Below are 23,545 nucleotides of genomic sequence, written 5' to 3'. Positions count from 1 at the left end.
TCACAAGAATCATCGAGCACGCAGCCAAAATCACCGGCACCACTCAAACCCAACTCTCAGACCTTATACAGTCACGCAGTAAAAAGAAAAGCAGACTCCATCACGAAGGACCCTTCGTACCCCCTTCACCACTCCTTTCAGCTACTCCCGTCAGACAGCCACTTCAGAGCACCTCAGACCAAAAAAACAACTTACTTTCATTCCCACTGCAATATTCATCTTAAACAAAACCAAACAGACTGTCACTACTTTTTAATGCATGTGTACACCTGCTCTTATTAATTTATGGAACTGTTTGTGTGTGTGTAATTTTATGAGTCTTTCACGGGTGTATTTTTTTATGTTGTTTGTGAGCCTCTAACCTAAGACAGTCTGTGACTCTTGAATCTTAAAGTTATCATTTTTGCATTCTTTATTTACAGAAGAGGATTTGAATTTGAAACGGCTTTACATGTAGTTTCATTTGAAAGGACGTGCACATCAACCCCAGCGGGATCCTCTACGTAGTTCTGGAGATTTGGCATGTAGGTAGCGACACCTCGACAGGCTAGCATAAATCCACAGAGATGAATAATACCTCCTCCACATGAAGTGGCTGCCAATAATTACAGAGACATTGCAGCATCTTGCCAGTACCTTAGCTTCTTTTCTTTAGCAGCCCTGCCATCTGCAGACCCTTCAACACCAGCCTCACCACACACACAAACACAGACAAGATGAAGTACCGTGCTTAGGCTTTTAACATAATGGGGAAAATATTATCATTAATATAACTATTCTTTTGTAGCAGCTCTCTTATTTCATCACCACATTTGGGCAGGAGAATGTGTAACTGTGTATGTGTGTGTATGTAGACATTATTAAAATGTTCATTATCGGAGTGTTTGGAGAGCAAACACGTGGGCAGACAAATGGAGGGTGCATGTAAGATCATACCACCTCTCTCTCTCTCTCTCCTCTCTTTCTCTCACTCTCTCTGTCTCTCTCTCTCTGTCTCTCAGTCTCAGCCCAAATAAACAACCGGCCTCTGTATGAATTAGAGGCTAATAAATGAAACCAGATAGTGAGAAAATAAACTTGAAAAACAATAAAATGTTGGAAAACTGGCCTTAGAATGTGGCCATGGGGAGTGCTGGAGAAGCTGTCCTGGTGATTGAGTTACGGTGGGCTCATTTCGCTGTGCGACTTTTCGGTTTTTCATAAATGCTTTAGAAGCAGATTAATGACAGGGTTTTAGCTGATAGCAATTTATGTTTGAAACATTTTATCTTAATGTATCCCACTCCTGCCCAACGCTCTAGGACACTGTTATGTGACATTTTGCTGGCTGCTATTCTTGGGATCTAATATGCAAACACACATTAATTCACATTCTAACAAGGTGGCCAAGAAGAGACAGAGAATTAGCTTTTAATTGTGCAAACACTTCACTTTTCATATAATGGGCAGCATGCTCCGCAGGGACGATAAGGCAATAAGTCAAACCTCTGCTTAGATTAACCTGAAAACTCCCCTGTAACCCCCCTGCACCCCAACAAAGCTATGCAGCTGCTCTCCAGGTCTCGTCTCTCCTCCAGACAGCTGCTGTTTAGTCATTTCTCCTCCTGCTCAGCCGTGATGGAGTTTTGTTGTGGGCTCAGTCAGGGACAGATAACTGCTCCGCCTCCGCTCAGTTTGGCTCGCCTCATCCCAGTTTATTTCAGCTCCCACTCAGGGATCATCAGGCAGACAAACCCAGCCCACTGCTCTGTCTGCTACACACCATTTATCTCCTTACAGAACTCCATTAGCTGCAAGGTTAAGTAAGTAGGTTTTTTTTTTTTTTTTTACACTGTGTGGGTGCCTGTTTTGCTGCATTTATATTGTGGCTTACCAAGAATCTCTTCCAACCCTTAAATCGTCATAGGATGTCCAGTCAGCGTCAATGTCAAACTGCTGCCTCCATGCCAAAGAAATTCATTAACTTGTACAGAGACACACTAGCACTGGTATAAAAATGAGGTTAAATTGAATTGAAATTTAAAAAATTCAATTTAACTTCATTTAAAAATAAAACGCATAGAATATGATTTTCCCATAGCAAAGTTTGTCATTACTCTCTTTTTTTTAAATCAGTGAGAATTAAATTTACTGTCCGCTGCATTCAGTACCACAAACTGTATATGAACATTTCTCTCTCTCTCTCTGAGTCAGTTAATAACTCTCCCTCATCACTTGATCAGAGTTGTACAGTAAAAGCAGCTCACATTCTGCAGATGAGGAGCTCCCTGTTGCTCCTAATGTCTCTGATCTCCCATCAGAAAACAGCATCAGACACGCAGCATCTGGTTTATACCATTCAGAGGTCAGTGAGCCTCCTGGAGCGAGAGTGGGTGTTTGCTCCTTGTAGCCCCATTTCCTCCCTGCTTTTGGAGTTATGTGATTGAGCTTTCGTGGTAGAGTGGCTCAGTTGTGGGGGAGAGGTAGAACGGAGCGATATTTGTGATTGAGAGCTGGAGACTTCGGAATGAACAGCCTGACTTAAATTTTCCTCACAGTAGTAGGCGATGCCTTGCTATCTCTAGTTTTAAATGTTTCAGATGAGTCGAGCCCGACTGACAAACTGGCTGGGTTGATATATCGACCGATGGTAGTTTATTGTAGATATATTGGTATCCACATATACATAGACATAAGATATGTTCTAGGTAATTTAAAGTTACGCCAATGCGTAAGTCGTCCACCAGAGAGCTCTTACAAGTTTATTTTTCAACTGGAAATATGTCCTGCTCAGTATGTACTCTGGTCATAAATCATAAAAAATAAAACGAACACTTATCAAAAATATTTAGCTCAGATAGCTAGCTCGTTAGCAACTTCAAAAATCCTGTTTCAATGGGGCTATAATTTCTGCTTATGACTGGCTAATTTCCTCAGAAAGCTTATATTCATTTTAATGAACTAAACTCTCCCAGAACATAGCAGATGTTTACGTGATGAATTTAATAAAGTATATAGAAACGTGGCAGGTACCTCTCTTGCTCCATCTGCTTGATTCAGCAAAGGAGACACTAATTGGTGTGGAAGCTGACGTGATCATGGTGCGCTATAGAAATCAGGTGGTGTTAACTGACTGCCCTGCCCAATACCACTGCCAGGTCAACAGCTTGCTGACAAGCCCTCTCCAGTGTGCAGTTACTGTCACTGCATGGTGCCCCTTAAACTGTACACCCGAGACCAGCTCAAGACCGTGCACGCACACTCTCAAACAGGCACTTCTAAAGACCCGATGCCCTTTTATTAACCCTATTAAAGTTAACTATGTTATTCCAAGCTGTACCTGCATGTTCTATCAAGGTTTACAGCCCCCGCACAGCATTAAAAGATAAGGGTGGTTCAGCCCTGCACAGCTGTGGAGGAGGTGGGCGACACTCGCATGAAAGACTACACATGGAAATCTTTCGATGGGACAACGCTTTTACCAGATCCACTAATAACTTACTGGACTGCATGTGTGCTTGTGTGCATGTTTGTGCATGAGCGATACATGAGCGATTCCAGCCATCTTATTCTCTCCAATCACCCCCTTTTGGAGAAAGTGATGGCTCTTTAATGATACTGAGTAATGAGATGCAGATATTCCTATGGTGAAACACTCTGTGACTTCACTGCAATATTGCTTCCACATACACGTACTCTTGTATAGGACAAATGCATACACAGAAGCACACGTCTCTGAATAATATGAGTGATATGATAAGAATATGGCCATATTGTTTTTTTCTCTGTCAAGGTTAACAGTAAATTTTTCCATCCTGATGTCAAGAATCCTGAGCATCTGGCCTTGGCCGGTTTTGACTCGTGGGAGATGCTGGGGAAGGTTGGGGGAGGACTTCACCGGTGCTAGGGGGGTGGGGGTGGCGGTTCCTTTGGGAGCTTGCAGCCATTTGTCGTGGTCCCTGGCCGATAGCCGGCTCCGTGCTGCAGTGATACAGTACCGAAACACAAGGATTTGTTGCCACTGGAAACGCTCCCTGTTTCCAGTTACATCAGAACTAAAATTTCCACATCATTTTAGCAAAAAATAAAAAAATAAAAACACAGTCAAAGGAAGCAGATGTAAAAGAAAGAAATCGAGTAAGTGCGACTGAGAGAGAGGAATGATGACTTATTTGTTTGAATACGAAGAATTCTTTCTCTTTTTGTTGAGGTAGGATGACATCCTCCACTGTTTCCTGCCAAAGCACACAGGGTACTAAATCGGTCATTGGCTGGTAGGACATGCTCACTTGCATTAGAAAGAACCTGAAAACAGCTTTACAGACCATGTGCTCTGTTTGACAACCAGGCAATGGGATGTTGAGTAATCGCTTGCAACTTTGAGACTGAGACAGGGAAAGATTTAGAGTGTAAATTTATAGCACAAATTTTCATAAGTGCTGCTATTAATGTATGATCAAAATGAAACCATTTCAGGTGGTGTTGGCTTGTGCGCCTCTGATATCCCTGGAAGATTTGCTCGAAATAAAGAGCTGGCCACAGCTTTGGATAGAACATGCCGGCCTCTGCCAGAAAGTCTGCTGCTGTTCCATTGCCACAGTAAGCAGAGGTGGCAGGTCATTTGGATCTGGCCGGCTTGTTGTGGCTTCTGTGTTTTGTCTACCATGTTAGAGTGAATCTAAACTCAGCCGGCTCGGACTGGGCCAAACAGCAGCCTTTCATCTCCATCTGGGGAAAGAGAAGTTCTGGATGGCCGCTGCCAAACGCAGCCTTCCCACAGACTCCAGGACCTTCCATCCCGGCATCCAACAAACACTTGACTGGCACTGCGCTATATTCTCCATCCTCCACATCTCATATATCTGTCTTTATCCATGATACCGTCTCTGTCATCATCTTATTCTCTTCCCAGATACTTCTAACCTTTCATCTTTTCTCCATGTTTAATTTCTCTCCCTCTCGATCTTTCCTTACATTATATATCATTTGCGAGTTTTCGGGAAGTGGGGTAGGAGGACAGTTTAACTGCTCAGACTTGGACAAGATACCAAGTTCCCTTTCAGTTGCTTCATTCCAGCGCTGTTGCAGGTGCCTCTTCTCAAGCCTCACTTGTGACTTTTTAAAACTGCTGAAGTTGCAAAACACCACTGGCTCTACAGGTGGCTGACGGATCCTGCAGAATATATGCCTTCAATTATGTTGATTAGACTTGTACTTTTGTCCTGAGCTCTGTTTTCAATGTGCTGACAGCCCTTTGAAGAGTAAAGGTGTGACGAAGCATAGAGCAGAGGAAGAGTGAGGCACTTACTACGTGATATTCACTGGCGAGGTTGAAAATTAGGTGAAATAAAGTAAATCCCTTCTGAAAAGCTTGTCCCGTCCTGGCTCTGAAATTCAGCTTTGATAAGGTCTCGCAACCTGGATTCTTTTCGCTCGCCTGAATTAAGCATGATCTCAGCAAGGGCCACAGATTCTTTGTAGGCCCTGAAATGACATCCATCCAGAGTTCAGCCTGCGGTAGTGAAACAGTCGATATATGATTGGAGTGACGGTTGATTGCACCTGGACTGGCCCACTGTACTTGCTGAAGTCATTTTTCCATGCTGTGGAGCCCTAACTAACATTTTGCAAAAGCCACTCACCCTTTTTTTTTCCACCCCAAACGATGGAGCTATTCAGAGACCGTGACATCGAAATATCATTGAAGATTATATTGGAGGGCTCAGTCCCCTGACCTTTTTTTAATGTGGAGAAGTGGTTTGGTCTTTGGAGCTAGTAATGGGAGGCTTGTGGGCTTGAACGGAGCACAGACCCCCGCTGTTAGGTTGTTGGGCCAGCATTATATATTACCTCTCTCCACGGTCTACCACTGTCATATCCCCAAGTAGAACACTGCTGGACTCATTGTAAGTTATGTTTGAAGATCAAAGCTTCTGCTCATCTGATATATCGTGTAATATTATATAATTGTATGTCTGGTAGGTGAAGCCACAAAGGTCAAATGGTCACTTAATCCAGACAACCAATGCAGCCCCTGCTATTCCATGCTCCTGCGAGCTATTAAAAGGAAAGTCAGGCATTGGCAGTCTCCAGGACAGAACAGAAACTGCTCGGGACAGTGAGCAGATGACATATTCTGTCCTGTCCTGCGATGGCTGTGAACAAGCGGCCTAAACCACTTCTCCTTTTGTTTGGCACCTGACTCTCGTTAAATCCATCTTCCCACCCACTGTCTGTCTAGAGTTTCTCCCCTCGGACAAAAATGTGTTTGCATAAGTGCAGGAATCATTATGACTGTAACTGTTATTTCTTGTTGTTGCAGAGAGCCATTAGTCTTCTGTCCTTTCATTCTGTTCCCTCTCATCTTTGTCTTTAGTGTCATCATTCTTCTTCTGTCTGCGCATATGCTGACATCAGATGTGATTCATGTCTAAACTCAGATGTTGTGTCACAGATTCTTGCATTCTCCTCTTTGCTCCCTGTCTTCCTGTCTTCCTTTGCAATTCTTGAAGCATACTTTCATTCTCTCTCGGACGGAGAATAAGGAGGAAAATCAGGCCTTGAGTGAATAAGAGATAGGCAGGCAGGCAGGCAGGCAGGCAGGCAGGCAGGCAGGCAAACAGACAGAGAGCAAATTGGGAAATTCCTGTGTTACAGCTGCAGGTTATCCAGGCATTGCACGGGAACAGTAAATACACATTGAAGTAGGATACACAGTCTGCAGCTGCTTCTCTTGCTGCCACCCGTGTCTGCCACCATTTTTTCTCCACAGATGGCCCTCAAGCATGATCACAAGGCAATGTTTGAAATACTGAACTGCTTAGCAAACTCCCATATGTTGTCACATTTCTCTCCCTCTGCTGTCTGGCGATCCTCACGAACATCGTGCTCTCTATATATTCCTGAAAGATATATGAGGGAGGTCAATAACTCATTCAGCACCTGGGAGAAAATGCAGGGGGAGGAAATGGAGTCCAAACCCAGTGTTCATTTCCTGTATTCGAACAAGTTCATTTTCACCAGACAGACAGACAGTTTGTCTTTCTGTATGTACTTTAGTTACAAGATGGACGTAGCGTCCGTCAGCACCCATGCTGCACGGTCCAACATGTAAAGTTATGGACAGACTGATAAATTTGTCTCCCAGCAGTCAGTATACCCCTAGTGTGGTGTGTAAGTAAACACAGTTAAAGTTACAATGTCATGGTGAGAGTTATTTTACAACCATGCAAACTCTGTGTTGTTAGATTAGTCCCTGTAATTTCCTCGTCAGTGCTCTAGAAAAACCCCTGAGGTCATTGACCTATGCGACTAGCAATTTGATGCGTATCATGTTTAATGCATTTCATTGTCTGGGATTTTTTTTTGTGTGTTTTACATAAAAGGGATCTGTGAAAAACACTGTTATTTTCTCTAACCGCTGTGGAGGTGTGGGCGTGAGAGGGGAAGTGCTGTTTGGCACTTAAAGTGGTCACTTCCTCTGTACGGGAAGTTTCGGAGGCCCTGGCCTCTCCAATTTCTCTGAAAACTCTTTCGGCCATCCTGTGCAACATCACGCTGGTCTTCAGGACCTCTGGGCTAGGCTGGTCCAGCGCTAGCCACAACAGAACGTAGTGGTCCACTACAAGACATTGCCAGGTCCGCTACACACAGCCGCCACACGAGAGGGTCCAGAATAGTCTAGCCAAAACAAATCAAATGAACCCAGACCAGCCCTGCAAGAAACAAGTGTGTCCACCCTTTAGTGGTGAAGAGTTGGCGCAACCTTGCTTTCTTTCTTCTTTGTCCCCCCTCTCTCATTTTGTCTCTCTCTGTCTGTGCAGGACATGGTCTCTGATGTTGCACATCTATACGTGTGTCTATACATCTGGCCCTGGATTTATTTGTCTCTCCACTTTTTATAGTGTCCACATACAGTGATTTTTACCACCACTGCGGTTGTTTTTTGGCTCATTTCCCCCCTCTCTCTTTCTGTATCCATTTCTTCTCATTGCTTGTCCACCCATACATTCTTATATTTAATTTCAGCTTTGCAAAGTCCTTGTTTAGCTCTTGGCTCCTCCACAGCTCTTTCTGTTGTTGTTTGAAACTGGGTTTTCTCAAGGTCACAGGGTTCAGCCTGACACAGTGACCCCAGAAGGTGAACACAGTGGCAGCGTGTCTTTTATCTTCTTGTCCCACATTGTTATTATTTCTGATCAGCTAATGCAGTTGATATGTTTCCCATAATGTGCCATTGGCACATACCGCACAGCCTATTTAGGTTCTCTCAGCAAGGACAGGGAGGAATTGTTGTCAGAAGGAATAAAGTCTTGAATAACTGGGAGTGTAGACAGGAGGGGAGACTTCACACATGGGGAGAATAATGCTTTGGGACTCTCTCCTTATTTTCCTCATTCCCCTCATTCCCCTCTATCAGCATTTCACTGCCAATAGTAATGACATTACCATATCTCTTCCCCCCCACTCTCCCTGCCCTTCCTACACCCCTCCACCTAATCCCATGTTCCTTTAAATCTTTTTTTTAATATATTATGTGAGATGTTCAGTTGGGAGTTCCAAGTTGCGTATGACTGAGGGGGCCAGCTGCCCTCAGGCAGGCCTGTGTTAGCTAGAAAGCAAGGATTCTGGTGATGAGGACCCCAGAACCAGGCATCAGATGATCACATACCAGGGACAATATCACACACCAAGCTTGAGTAAAACCACGGGGGTGGCTGGCGCACATGTGTTGTGTGTAAAACCTCTCTTGTTCAGTGGCCTTTCCTCTCCTTTGTTGTACTCCTTTCTTTACCACAGAACCTTTTGTAACAGTGAGGTATGAGGCGCCAACACTACACAGAATCTGTGTCGTGAGCTGAAGAACAGGGATATCATCTTGATATATCCTGTGTGTCTGCTCAAAGATCTCTGAGACCCGACCCCCAAATCACCTCCAAATGGAAAGCAGAGGTTTGAGAGTGGCAGATGACACTCCATCTATCTGACTGCCCAGCAGCAGCAGCAGCAGCAGCAGCAGCAGCAGCGCATGACATGAGCTGAGTTAGTCAGCTATGGCTCTTCCGCCAAATGGCCTTAGCTGCCAGCACACACTTGCTTTAACCCAGTCGGCCAGCCCGCCAGCTCAGTCAGTCAGTCATTCATCCAGCCAGCGCCGTCAACTATTGTTTTAAATCAATCATTTTCAGCTATGAATTACTCTTGCATCGGGTGTGCTTTTTTTTTTTTTTTTCTCCCTCCTTCCTCTCTTTCGCTCTGTCTTCTGATGAAAGACACTCTCAGAGAGGTAGCCAAGCTGCTCCAGTTTGTTTTGACGTTTCGATGGCTCCGCTGTGAATGTGTTTAGAGTTCCTTCACATGATCAGTGTTAGTTCAAAGGGTTTCAAGCACTGTGTGGTTGTGTTTGAGGAGCTTGAATCTGGGGGGGCCTTTTTCTGGTGCATTAGTGAAGAGGTCTTTGATGCATATAACCCAGCTAGAATGACTACACTCTGTATGGACCTGACCTTCAATGTATCCCCCAGTTTAGTGGACGATGGCCACGCTGAATACCAGAACTGAGCAACAAACAAGTATCTGCTACTACTCGCCATCAGTTGTGCTCCAAGACTCTGTTGTGTTTGGAAGGAACCCCACTCACTCGCTGGTTTTGTGCTCTGTCACTGAGTGCTTCACCTCCCCTCTGCTTAATCTTGAAACCATCAGCTCCCCAGTCTGGTTCTCTTTAAATTGAATTTGAAATATTCATTACTTTTATAAGCAGGGTTAGTAAACCCCGAAAGGCCTTACGGATTTCAGAATGCGTCGTTCTGAGAGGATTCAGATTCAGCTATGGGACCGCCGATCCACGCGCCCTGTTTCACTCACTGTCACCAACAAATTGTGGTTATGCTATGGAGATGGCCTGTATTTGGGCCATACAGGCCTGGATAAATGCAAAAGTCCGCTGTCCTTGTGAGCTCATGACATCACCTGGTACACAGCCAAGCCTGTTCACTTCACTTACCTTTAAATTCAGTTCTTTTAGGTTCAAGTTCAGGTTACTTTATTTGTGCCCGTTGGTCGATTTAGTTCACACACAAGGCGTCCATCTTGACACACATTTTACAAACAGAGACAATAGACAGACATGATAAAAGTGCTCAAGGCTCCAATAATTAGGACTTAAAAAGAGAAAAATAATAATAAAAACCACTAAAATAAATAGCCACTAGAATAAATGAAGTAAAATGCATCTGTGCAGTGTTGCTACGTCTTGTTCATCTAAGTGATGGCTGCTGGAACAAAGCTATTTTTATAATGCTGTGTTCTACACCTTGGGACTATAAACCTCCATCCAGAAGGAAGAAGCTGAAATTCACTGTGCAAAGGGTGGGAGTCATCCTTTTAAAATCAAGCTGGTTATCTGCTATAACTGTCTGGTTTACAGGGACGCTGTGACTCACCAATCAGTCTACTAAACCATTAACAACTTGATTTAGAGAACTTCTGCTCATTAAAGATAGGTTTCCAAACCATGACAGCAAAGAAAAAAGATAAAATCAATTCAATAAAAGCATGATAGAATAAGGTCATCATAGTTACGTCAATGTGGAAATAGGACAGTTTCCTCAAACAAAGCAAACGCTGGTGCCCCTTTTTGCACACGGCTTAACGATTTGCTTCCAAGTTCAGTTTGGAGTCAGTAGTTGTCCCAAGATATTTGTAGGATTGCACACATTCCACTGTCTGGCCCTTAACGGATATGACTTCATGTGAATGGGCATGTCTTCAAAAATCAATGATTATGTCTTTGGTTTTATGTTTAGCTGAAATTAGGACACCTCACATCATTTGGCGAAGTCGTCGATCACTGGGCTGTCGCTAGTCTCATTGTCTTGGAGCAGACTAACAATAACAGATTCATCTGCATACTTTAAATGGTCACACTTGCTCTGACACATATTTGTGTAGAGGATAAATAGTGGGTGTGAAAGCACACATCCTTTAGGGGAAGCAGTGGAGGAGCAAACTTGCTCAGACAGAATTCCATTTCCCCTCACTCTTTGTGTCTTATTAGTTAGAAAGTCAAGAATCCAGTCCACAAGATTGTTACTTAAGTCAAATAGTTTCTAAAAGCCTTCTGGTTAAAATATGGGGTTGAAGTGTGTTAAAAAGCAGAGGAACGATCAACAAATAAAAGTCTAGCACGAGACCCATTTCCCCCCAAGTGTTTAAAAAGTAAGTTAAACAAAGTGACTGAGGCATCCTCTACACTTCTGTGTGGCCTGTAAGCAAACTGCATGGGATCAAGTGCATGCTCACTTTTCCTTAAGATTTCTAACCTTTCCAAAGGTTTTCATTAAAATTGATGTGAGAGCAACCGGTCTAAAATAATTAAGAGTCCCAACTGGATTTGGAAACAGCATCACACCGCAGCATCCTTCCAGACTGTAAGTACATGCTGTGCCTGTAAAGACATTAAAAAAAATGTAGTGGAATACAGGACTCATTCTTTTGCACAGGATTTAAGCAAACGACCACAGATGTTGTCAGATTCATGACTCTTACTCACTCTTACCTAAAGGAATGCCTCTTCAACATCCTTTCGCTCTATTTAAGTGCTGACTGTCTTCAAGTTTGTGACTCAGTTCCTGAATTTCATTACTAAAATCGAAAGTGTCAAAATTAATATAAAAACGATCAAGAACATTAGCAAACTCAGTATCTGAATTGAAGCCATCCAAAGTGACATGACTGCTGTTCTTTGGATTCCGGAGGCCTGCTATAGTTTGCGTGCTAGACCAGGCTGAGCCAAGCTTGTTTGCAGCCATCTTGTTCTCTAGTTCAGATTTATAATTCTGTTTTTCTTTTAAAGTTTCTATTTTCAGCTCCTAGGTAGCTATATGCAGATCAGAGGCTACTCCCTGCTTAAAAACAAGTTTCTTTTTCTGTATGCTAGACTTAACGGATTTGGTCACCTATGATTTGTTGTTAGGGTGAATTTTAACTGGCTTACAAGGAATGATCATGTCCCTACAAAAGGCAGCATATGAGCATGTTACATCAACAAGTTTGTCCAAATAATCACCACAAGACTGTTTAAACATGTCCCAGTCAGTGCAGTCATAACATTCCTGCAGGCAGAGCACAGATTCTTCTGTCCAGTCTTTTATGTCCTTTGTCTGTGCTTTCTCTCTCTCTTTAAAACTGTTTTATATATGGGCAGTAGATGCACACAGTTATGATCCGCAGAGCCCAGTGGGGGTCGTGGGAGTGATTTATAAGCATCTTTTACTGACCCATATCAAAGATCTAATGTCTTATCCCGTCTGGTTGGACAGACATTAGTAAAAGTTTGTAAGTGTATTTAAGAGAGACATGCTTAAAAACAGCCAACATGATGTTTGGTGCATCAGGTGAAATCGATTTTAGTTTTTGCACTACATCAATGCTGGAGGCAGAGGTGGCGTTTTTCTTCAGGTGGATATACACTGTTGTTATAAAAAGTTGTGGTAACTCGCGGGGCAGGTAGAAAGGACGCAATAATACAGATAAAAGTTCGATATCTGGCGTACAAAGGTGTTCACTGACAGTCATAGAGCTACAGTATCGCTTGTTAAAATATAAACATACCCCGCCACCTTGAGTTTTCCTCGTCACTTCAGCGTTTCCGTGCTGACAGAACGGAGCTCCAAAATTATCAATGAACTGGCCGACGTCGTGGTTGCGCTCAGTGAGCCATGTCTCAGTGAAGGCCATGACGCAGCAGTCTCTGAAGTCCTTCTGAAAACGAACATTTCCTTGGAGTTCATCCACTCTGTTCCTCAGGAACTGGATGTTCCCCTTGATCAGCGAGGGCAGATGAATCCGGGTTAGCTGCTGTTTCCTCAAGCATAGTCTGACGCCTCCTCGCTTACCCAGCTTCCTCTTCTTGTCCCTTGTTGTAGCACTGGTTTCATGTGAATCTTTCAGAATAAAGTTCGGTAACTGTAATGTGATATCTGTCACACGAGCTAAACTCGCAAAGTTCAGTTGCAGCAGCACATCTCTGGTGTACTGTGTCCTAGCCTGTTAGACAGCCCCTTTGATATTGCAGGCAAGCAGTATATTGAACAAAATCCACAAAGCGGCAGAATGAAGAAGATCCATTTTTCGTTATTATCAGCACTAAGATCACTCAGTCATAATGACACTCAAACAATTAATTTAAGAAAGGAAAGGACATGTAAAAACATTTAAATAAAGTATGAAACACCAACATGAGGACCCCAAACTCTCACTCTGCATGCGCCCTGGAGATACATCAACCCAGCGCATAAGGTCATTTCAGAACAGTTCAGTTTCATTTTAGGTTCACGATAGTAAAAAAAAAAAAAAAAAGAAAATACTGACATACCCAACACAGCAGCCACATAGGCAATTTATCCTGAGTCTGTCATCTTTCGAAAACTTCTGTTTAGCAAACACATGTGCACTTTACTCCAGAAGTTGATTGTTTATAGGCAGGGATGATGTGTGGATGGAAAGCCTCCCGAGGCATGTGTGCCATCTGTTTAGTCAAAAAAAAAAAAAAAAAAAAAAAGAAAGAAAGAAAGTTCATATTGAACTTTTCAACTGATGAAAAAGTGGAACTGACATTGAGTTTTTAAGGTTGTTCCTGATTTGGGACAACAGTGCTTCTCCAACAACAGGAAAGGCTGGAACAAACGCAGGAAGTAGAGGCTGAGGGGAAATGCTTTATTGCCTTAATGTTTCCTCTTGCTGCCAGTGCTAGTTTGCGTGTATATGTTTGTGTGGATTGGCACATCTGAGGGAGAGAAAGAAACAATAAGAGCAGCCATACATAAAAACAACATACATATACAGTATGTACGCCTGCACACGTACAGAACGTCAGTGCATTTATATATTTTTAAAGTGGTATGTATGTACATTCATATGTGATGGTGCATACATACACTTATACCTCCCACTCCCACGCTGACCCTTTGTTTCCCTTTCCCCCTATGTAGGTCTGTATGAGCTGCTGGCGGCTCTGCCCTCCCAGCTGCAGCCCCATGTCAGCCGCCCTGAGGACAACACCTTCCTCCAGGACATGTTTGGGGAGAGGAGCCTCCACTCACTGGTCAAGGTAAGACAAAAAAACCCCCCACATCTTTCTTTTCTCATAGTTGCGTTTTGAAGTTTTGTTTAGATGGATTTTTCATGCTTATGGCTCTATTGCCAGAGCACTGTGGTTGTTAAAGTGCAAATTCATATCCATCAGAGTTAAGGCATTTCAGTTAGCAATTTTTATTTCCTGCACTGTAGAAGATCATGTTTTTGTAAATCTTGTGTTCTTTAAACAGTATGCAGTTAAAGTCACATCATGTAATTGAAGGAGTGACAGTTCTATAATCATAAATATTAAAATTTAACTACTAGCAATCTCACCACAATAGCCGCAAAGTCTTCTTCATGTGTTTAGAGAAATTAAATTCCGACATGGGAGGAAAGTAAAGGAACATTTAGGTGGTCATAGAGGATATCAAGTCGTTATGATTTTTAAATCTTCATAATAAAGGAAAATAATATATGAAAGAATAACAGAAAGTTATCAGGTTTTAACACTCGATCTGAAATATCCTGAACAGTAAAATCCTTCCTCTTCTGGGACGAGACAGAATCTGAACCCTCTCTCCCCCGACCCCCACCTCTGCGCCGACTACAGTTCACATAAAAACACACACTTGCACCTTTGTTCAGTACAACTTTATTCAACCTCCTTCCTTCCAGTCTCATTCATACATCACTAAGTTTATTGTCATTCCAACAGTCTACCCACCCAGATCTTCTAACTCCCCCCCCCCCCTGCCAGTGTGAATGGGCCTGCGGTCCGCTCGCTGCCTATTAAACCAGATAGCTGCGGAGTTTGAGGAGAAGATGAGCAAACTTGATATCTTTATATGCTAGCAGACAGACAGAGGTAATGAATGTAACACATTCAGTCTGTCTGCCCTAACCTCATCTTCACTCAGGATTCTCTTCAATCTGCAGCCAATCCTCTTCTCCATCTCCTGTTATTTGAAAGGAAACAGGAGGGTTTTTTGTACTGTAAATCAGCTTTCCATCAGTCACCATTCAACCAGTAAATATATGTGACACCTGCTTTACTTCTTCCTCCTGTTTATTGGTGTAAGTGAGAATGCTTCATAAGTCAATTTACTGAGTAAACTTCTTCCTCCGTATCATCTGTATATTATCTCCATTTTGAAAGAATGCCCAACACTGTTTTCATGTGCTGGCATGATATATTTCCCCCCTTTGGTGGTCTCTCTTTCTCTCCAGCCAGAATCATTATGTCACAGAGACGATTGAGAGAGAAAAATCGACATAATTTTCATCCCCTCCCTTTAAAGAAATCTTTTCTGTGTAAGCATGTTTGTTCAGGATCCAGGGTTGTAACGCGCTAATGTGAGCGTGTTAAAGTGGCTGAATTATGGCATACCTCAGACGCTGAAGTAGAACCCTGATGTCGGGACTGGAGGAAACCAGAAGGGTTTCATTTGATGCCTGGGTTGTTATGGATGGCCAAAGAATAAGGCATCTTGAACATGGATAATGATGGGCAGAGCCTGTGCATGTTCGGGCTCTCATTCTCGCCGGCCCCAAAGAAAACACTGCATAATGTAGGACAGATAGAATGATGCTAATGAAGGTGGCATTATGTTTCTGTTATACATTGCCATGCATATGGGTGGAGCTCCCAGACTTCACCTAGCCCTCTAACCACCCATGATTATACCTAGCTAATCTTTCAAGAGGAACTCAATGGGGAGAAAATGTCAGTGCTGTTCAGTCAAGGATGCCATTTCCTCACAGGGTATTTACTAGGAGTAGAAAAAGCTTTGCACCAAGAAAAATGTAGCTTTATATAATTAACAAGATAATTTGCCTCTGAAAAGAAAAGTCAAAAAGCCATGTCGAAAAACATTGAGCGTAAGATGGACCACAAGCTCAGCAAGCAGATAGTTGCAGTGTTGGCAGAAAATTGGGCATTGTACTGGACTGCCTAGGTGGGAAAGGGAAGTTCTAAATTTACCTATCAATCTTTGAGCTTTGGGTAGTGACCCAAATAATTAGTTTGCTGATACAAGCAAGCAAAAGTTCCTTGCAGTGTGTTTGCGCTCACCTCTAGAGATAATGTGATGAACTAGGGCCACTGATCCTTTGCATTGAGAGGAGCCAGTTGATTTTGAATCATCTTGATCAGATGCCTATTTGTAAGGGTATTTTAGGCACGTCCAACCAGGAGGACACCTCGGGGCAGACCCAGAACACTAGGGATTATATCTCCCGTCTGACCTAGGAACACCTTGAGATCCCCCGAGATGAGAAAGTAGCAAAGGAGAAGGAGTGATAGGGTTACTTTGTTTAGCCTCGTACCCGTGAAAGATGGATGGATGAATGGATGGATGGATAAACAGGAACAGGGTGTTTCTGCAATACCAACTGTACCAATGGTAAAAAGGAGGATATTTCTTTAGTTTTCCCCTTCTCCATCCTTTCTTTTTTTCAAACTGCTTGCAAAAGAATGCTTACTGAGTTTAACTGAGCTGAACTTATTGAGCCTCGTGATTGTCAAAATCTGACATGTCAGATGTGTGTGTCTATGCATGAAAGAAGGGTTAAATGGTAAAATCAACTCCCTAAATCCTGTTACGAAATGTAAATACCTTACTTTGTTCATGAGCCAGCAAGATACTGAGTGGCTCTCACTTTGGGGCCCATGTCAGTGCAATTCCATAAGCATCAGTCAAGGTCTTTGCGCTAATGTGACCCAATTCAGTACAGCTTCTGTAGCAGAATGTATACCACCAGTACTAAACCAAAGGTAAGATGCTGTCCTTGCAGCCGAGAAATGATCAAATACATTAGTGTAACATCAAAGCATGTTGTCTTTACACCAAAACAAGCCTCTTCTACCTATTCTCTCATTTTCATTTTTTATTCAACTGAGAGAAACTGAGCTGCTTTTAGCGTCTCTTATCGTTAGCATGGAGGCGTAAGTGGAGAGTCCCACTCCAGACAAGCAGAACTGTGTGTTTCCTCTGCTTTCTACTTGGTACTGAGACGTGAGCCAGCCTGTCAGCTAGTGAGCCAAGTGGACAGACGGGCAGAATTTAAAACACACAGAAGTACAGAACAACCATCTCAGCTTACAGCAGCGTCCGGCATTCAGACGCAACATTCAGGTGAACATGGCTAACGTCAGTGGCACACCATTAATAAAACCTTAATTGTCCCCCTCCTCTAAAGCCCTACCACCGAAGCTCAACAGATTCCACCTTTTATTTCGCAAGGCTGTGAATGGGATACTTTGGGAAAAGCTAAACAGCAGAAAGAAAACACACACATCATGTTAATCTGACAGACTCGGAAACCCAGGTTGCTCATATGGAAATGCTCAGGCCTCACCTGGGTAATTATAGATCATCAGTTACTGGTCAATCTGTCTGGAGAAAGAGAGAAGGACCAGAGGAGGAGGTGTCAGAGACAGAAAGAGAGACAAGAAAGAGGAGAGCATTCAGACCTACATGAAGACTTAAACCAGACTTATTTTCTTTCTGTCTTTCCTCACCTGCCCTCATCAGATGGTTGGGACAGTCTCTCATGTCCCTCCTAATCCGATTATGTCACAGAGATGAAACAAATATTTTCTAATATAATCTTTCAGCAGGGCTCGGAGCTCACAAGTTTGTCTCATTTTGCAGACTTTTCATCGGTGCAACATCGGAGCTGACATGAAATGTGAACGCTGGCGTGTATAGCTAGCATGGCTAAAACGACGCAGACAGTTCCCCTCTTTTCAATTAAAGGGAGTTAATCAAGTGTGCTTTCTATAAATTCCACCACACTCACTGTTCCGCTGCCAAGTTCCCGCTCCGCAAAAAGCCACAGGAAATATAATACAATATTCAATTTCCACCTGCCTCAGGTGGGGCTCTCCTTTAAGACCAAGTTTCTGTCAGCAGGACTTTAGCCAGGCCCCGAGATCCCTCATTTTGTGGTCAGTCAGTTTTCCTTTAAATTCTGCTCCTGTAAGTTGCTAATAGGCTTGGCACTTGCGTCGTTGTTACACAGCAATATTGATGTGGGCTTGCCAGTTTGTTCTTCGGTGCTACAGTCCTTTTAATGACATGTAAAGGTGCTGCAGCTGACACTTGTACCCAAGTGGAAAGTTTCAGCTATTTTTGATGAATGAGCTCATTTTCAGACAGACTGGACTGTATTAGTTGAGACTTGGTATCCAATGAATTACTGGATCAGGCTCTAGGTAGCCCTCCAAGTTTTATGACTCACCCTGTAATGCCCATCAACAGTACTCCATGACAGCAACCATAGACTTGTACTGACACTTATCCTTTCCACACCTCAGAACATACCTTGCCCCCCCCGCCACCATCCCCATTACCAGGGAAGATCACACAAAGGACCTCTCACCCAGCTGCAATAGCTCTCAGTGAGTTGTTTAAGCCCCACACCCTGTACACAGCAATAAAACCTGGCTAATCGTCTCTGGTGAAGGACTCAGCCTGAAAACCTATACTACCTCAGAGATCCATTCGAACTGTCTGTGGTCAGCACGTCCTGTACACTGGTTGCACTTGAGGTCTGTATTAATTATTTTGGGGGTACAGGATCCCTCGTTGGGAGTTAAGCAAATACCTACAGGCTGCTTTGGAGAAGGAAGCCTCCATCCTTCATGAGCAGCTGAGTTTTTTAACTGTTGATTCTTGTATTCCCTTCGAGGAAGCTTGGCACTTTGGTATTGTAGTGATTGTAAATTAAAAAAACTTTATTCATACTTACAGGCTTTGGTTACAGCGAATCAACTTGCCATTTGTTGCATGAAAATATTCTTTCTGACACAAGCCGGGTGGTTATTTATGGTTTAAAAACTTCACTTGAATCCAAAATAAATCCCCTTCCTTGCAATGCAATACTCTGCACTTAGGCTACCTTCCAAATATTTTCATAGGAGTTTAATAGTTGACTACAGCACGAAGTCTAAAGATCATGCTCAATGTCCACAAGCAAGTGCCTCCAAATTCAGCCAGAAGAGCTAGACGACGTGGATGAAGCCAAAGGTTGTAACAGGGACAGGAGAAAGGTGGAGAGAAAGTCTTACTGTACTTAGTGTAGTAGAGCAGATGAGCTGCAGACTGTCCTGTTGACTACTCAATAACCTTAAAACTCATTGCTTGAACCATGTCTAGAGCACTGGGGCGACAGTGAAAATGAGGAGAGGCCTACAGATCCACCAGTCCCCATTCTATCAGTCAAACGTCTGTATTGGTAATCAAGGAAATTCTCTATGATCCCACAACCATTATTCCAGGTCACTTTGGTTGACCCCGATTTTGTATTGCTTAGGAAAAAAAGGACTCAAAGTGAAACCAGAAGGTCTACGCGATACAAAGCCAATCTTAATAGGAGCATAGGAGCAATACACAGAATATGGAAAATTAGGTTCACTGTGCCATATAGTGTATTTATGGCTCCCCTATGACTCAAGAACTGCCTGAAGACATCATGGGCTCACCTGGAGCTTTTAAAGATAGTCTGAACAAATTTATATGTTGAATTGACTGCCTCAAAAGTACTCAAATCAATCTAATTCAGTAAGTCAGATGCATTTGTCCTGGCTTAATGCCCTCAGTTGTTCATAACCCTGCTTCCTAACCCTAAAGCAGCTATATATCACATGAATGAGTTTGTTGATTAATATATGTCACTCCCCTTTGTTATTTGCTGGTGATGTCTTTGGTCTGTGTGCATTTCGAGGCTTAAACACAAACTTTGTCTCAAGATGTGTACACAAGTGTGTCGTGTCGTGCACTGTCCTGGCTTTACAGAATACATGGCATCTATGAAGTTGTATCGGGGGCCTCTCTGCTCCTTTTCCCAAGAGCTCCTGGAGGAATTGTATCCCGTGTCTAAATGATATGGCTGTCTTCAACACTTGGCCAGCTGCCCTGGTCTCCCTCTCACTCCCGTCCATTGGATCTATTGCTAGTTCTTAATTAGCTGTCACATTCTCCAGGCCTTTTCCACAGTAAACGACAGAGAAACTCAGGCACCAGACCCCTCCGTATGGGGTCTTGGTCAAGGAAAGGTGAGGGTAATGTGTGTGTTTGAAGTATTTGCTCAACAACATGAGTATACACCAAACAAATTATTTTGCATGTTGGTCCATTAAGCAGTTGATGACAATTGATGATAATGTCATCAAGTCCCTCAATGCACTTTTGTGGGTCAGGATCCCAGTCCAGGACGAGATTTAACTGGCCTGGACAATGAAGGATTACAGAAGAGTGAAGAGTTTTGTCACAGTCTCAGGGCCCTATTTTGTGGCAGTGCAACAACCAGTGCAAATATTTTTGTGACCTTGTAATTCACTTTTCCCATCTGTGTGGTATTTTGGGGCTGAGCGCAGCGTGCATGGTGCACAGAGAAGAGGCACAATAAGATGGGAGGCTCATTCAAATGAGGCTGTGAAAAAGATGTTGAAAGTATTTTGGTGGTAATTGGATCGTAGACGTTATGCTGATGACGGACGCCTCAGAACCACGTCTGTTTCTGGCACGTCACTTTGCTGGCGTCTTACTTCGAGCAAATGCACAGGAATGATGGAATAATGCTTAAAATGTAAAATAAACTATTTTAATCCATTTATGCAGATTGTTGTCATGCTTCATTATGATTGGCACAGCTGTTTGAGAGCTATAAAACCAGTCTCTGGTATTTATTGTAACCAGCAGGGGCGATGTTGACTGGATACTGTCATTCTAATGCAGTATCTGCTCCGTGATGACAGGGGGGTTGAATCAATTTTTTTGTAAGTTTATTTAGCAACACTGGCCTATTGTACCCTCAAAAGACGGATGGAGAATGGTACTGTCATCTGCAGGATTTTTCACCAACCACAGCACAATGTCCAGGACCTGATGTCATTATGCCAGGGCCAAACCCCAAACTTTGTAAACTGACCCACTGTGACAGGAGAAAAAGCAAAATCTCAACTTTTCCTCCTTCTGCTTCTTGAGTAAACATATCATCTCACAGCTATTTCAGTTACAACCCTGCATGTACGTCTGTAATCCTCCTTCCCTGTCTCCCCAACCTGGTCTAGTCTACCAGGCCACAGTGCCTTGACAAGGTGTTCTGGATCAGAACAAGAGATCGGACCCGGGTGGATTAACGGAGGCCTGATACTGGATCCGCTCCGGTGGGTAGATATAGAAACAGGAGCGGGAGAAAGATTGTCAACCCTAACCCATCTGACATGAAGTTTTCTGGGCAGTGGACATTAACCAGAGGCCTTGAGCCTCCTTGCAGGACTCAGAAACAGAAACACTATCCAGCCCTGTGATCTCCAGACCTCTCTTTCTCCTTCCATCAGCACACCTCTCCATCTATCAAGCTTTCAGTCTCTTGCACGCTCTCTCCTCCTTTCTGTGCCAGACTTTGCTTGCTCAAGTGTGTCTGGATTAGTGTTTGTAGTCAGGCTTTTTTTCCCTCCTCTATACTTACACAATGACAATCAATACTCAAGACTGTCATTGTTCTTCTTACTGTTGCATGCACTTTTATCATGAAGAGAATATAAAAAACTACTGAATTTAATCACTAAAGGTTCCTGGAAAGGTCTCTGAGTGGTCTGACCCTTAACCTTAACAGTGATCCTTCACAGTGGTTCGAGCTCTTGTCTAGAGAAGATGAAGATGGATGTTATGTTTTTGTTCCAGTCCATTCTCATTGGAAATTTTTCATATCAGTTCATACTCGTGTTAGTGTTTTTCCTCATATTTTTTTCTCCTCGTGTGTTGTGTGTATTTTAAGCCCGCGGGGTATTTCTGGAAGCAAACATAACTTAGTCTGAGGCCTGTGTGGAGAGGAGACACACACTGCTTCTTTGTGGCATGTTTTCTTGAAGCTTTCAGTGAAGGTGCATATTCATTCATCTTTCCTGAGCCTGTACTTTGGGGAGCTTTCCTCCCTGAGTTTGGAGCATTTGATCCCGACTCTTCAGCCTTATTTTACATAGAAGTACCACTACATTTCTCATTGGAGGTAGGGATGCCACGGTGAGCAAATTTTCCCACCAGTTAATAAACTTGTGACAACACTGGTGTTACAGTTATGCCGGACATTTTACAAAATAAGATATTTGTTGATGACGCTCAATATCTGTAGAGCGCTTACTTTGATCTTCAACGATTTTTAGATCTTTAGATCTTTAGATCTTCCCCTTACTGAGAAGTTAGTGACGGTGGGCTTCAGACACAGGCACGAGCCAGAGGACAAACCCCACTTAGAACCAGAACCGGAGCATCCAGATGGCATGCCTGCCATCTGGAGAGAGACACACCGAGAGCAGGCTGAGCAGACAGAGAGCAGGAGCGTTTCTGCCGAAAACGAGCACCGAGACCTGGGGAGACATGAGGGCAGCTGCTCGCTAACAGCCACGTGTGTTTACATCAGAGAGCAGGAGGGAGGACAGACGTCTCACTCCGCTACTCTGTGCTGTGACTCTGCTGCTGCTGCAGATGGTCACTGAGTAGAGACTTAAAGTTTATAATTGTAGCGTCCATCTAAGTATTGATAACACACTTCGTATTTTACAAATTAGAGTTTTTTTAGTTGATGAACGTGGGTGCTGATACATGAAAATGAACTGAATGGGTTTTATTTCTATAAAAAAAAAAAGCAAAACGACAGTGGCCAAGTAATATAATCGTGTATGCCCTAACACCATGTAATACCGGTAACTCCGACTACTGCAGCAAGCCTAATTGGAGGAGCTTCAGAATCCCCGTCTTTGATTCGGTTGTGTGTCCTGTAGTGGTGTTCTGGTTTGAGCTAAGCCCTCTTTGGCTGTAGCACACTGTCTCTCACTGTTTTTTGTTTTTTTTTTAATTCCACCAGGCCACTTCTGCCCTTTGCCAGGAGCACTGCTGCCTCACCAAGGGGACAGAGAACGTGCTATGCAAAAAGCGGGGTAATGGCTTTAAAATACATTACTGCGTCATGGACAGGCACTTGGAAAGTGTCCTGAACTGTAAATAAAAGCATTTCAATCTCGCGTTTGCTCACAGAGCAGTGGAGAAAAATTCCACAGTAACTAAGTAAGCCGAGGTGGTGGAGCAACAACTACCTAAGCAGATGTCACTAGGACTGTGGTATGTTGGAGCGCTGAAGACACTGGCAACCTCCCTCATTTATTTCATCTGTTTTCTTACAAAGATGATCAGGACAGATGAAGTAACCGGAGCTGCCTGCCTGTCCTTTTACGGCCGTATACTGTAGAAGAACAGACAGAGGAGTCAGAGCACAGGGTGGAGTTGTTGGGACTTCATGAACAGTGGAGAGTAACTGTTCAAATATGACATGGCTATGTGAAATTAAACAGATGAGGATAAAAATTTCCGGGAATTGCCCTACAGTGGCAGTCTTAAATTTGATGCCATGAAACATGGAACACAGTGACAGCAGTTTAGCTCAGCACCACTTAAACATCGGAGTCCGCTCAGGCTTATGT

General features: G+C 43.3%; 1 protein-coding gene across 2 annotated transcripts in view; it reads left to right on the top strand.

Moving 5' to 3' along the window:
- Window positions 1–23,545, top strand: part of mpp7a (MAGUK p55 scaffold protein 7a) — a 142,196-nt gene that overhangs the window by 35,861 nt on the left and 82,790 nt on the right. For both annotated transcript variants that reach the window (XM_044339411.1, XM_044339412.1), the window contains exon 3: window positions 13,974–14,092. In XM_044339411.1, coding sequence (XP_044195346.1) covers window positions 13,974–14,092 — 119 coding nt within the window. The remainder of the gene's footprint in view (window positions 1–13,973; window positions 14,093–23,545) is intronic.

The sequence above is a fragment of the Thunnus albacares genome, chromosome 21 (genome assembly GCF_914725855.1).
Source record: "Thunnus albacares chromosome 21, fThuAlb1.1, whole genome shotgun sequence".
NCBI classification, from domain to species: domain Eukaryota; kingdom Metazoa; phylum Chordata; class Actinopteri; order Scombriformes; family Scombridae; genus Thunnus; species Thunnus albacares.
Note: the sequence above shows the minus strand (reverse complement) of the source record. Positions and strands in the feature narration are given on the sequence as shown.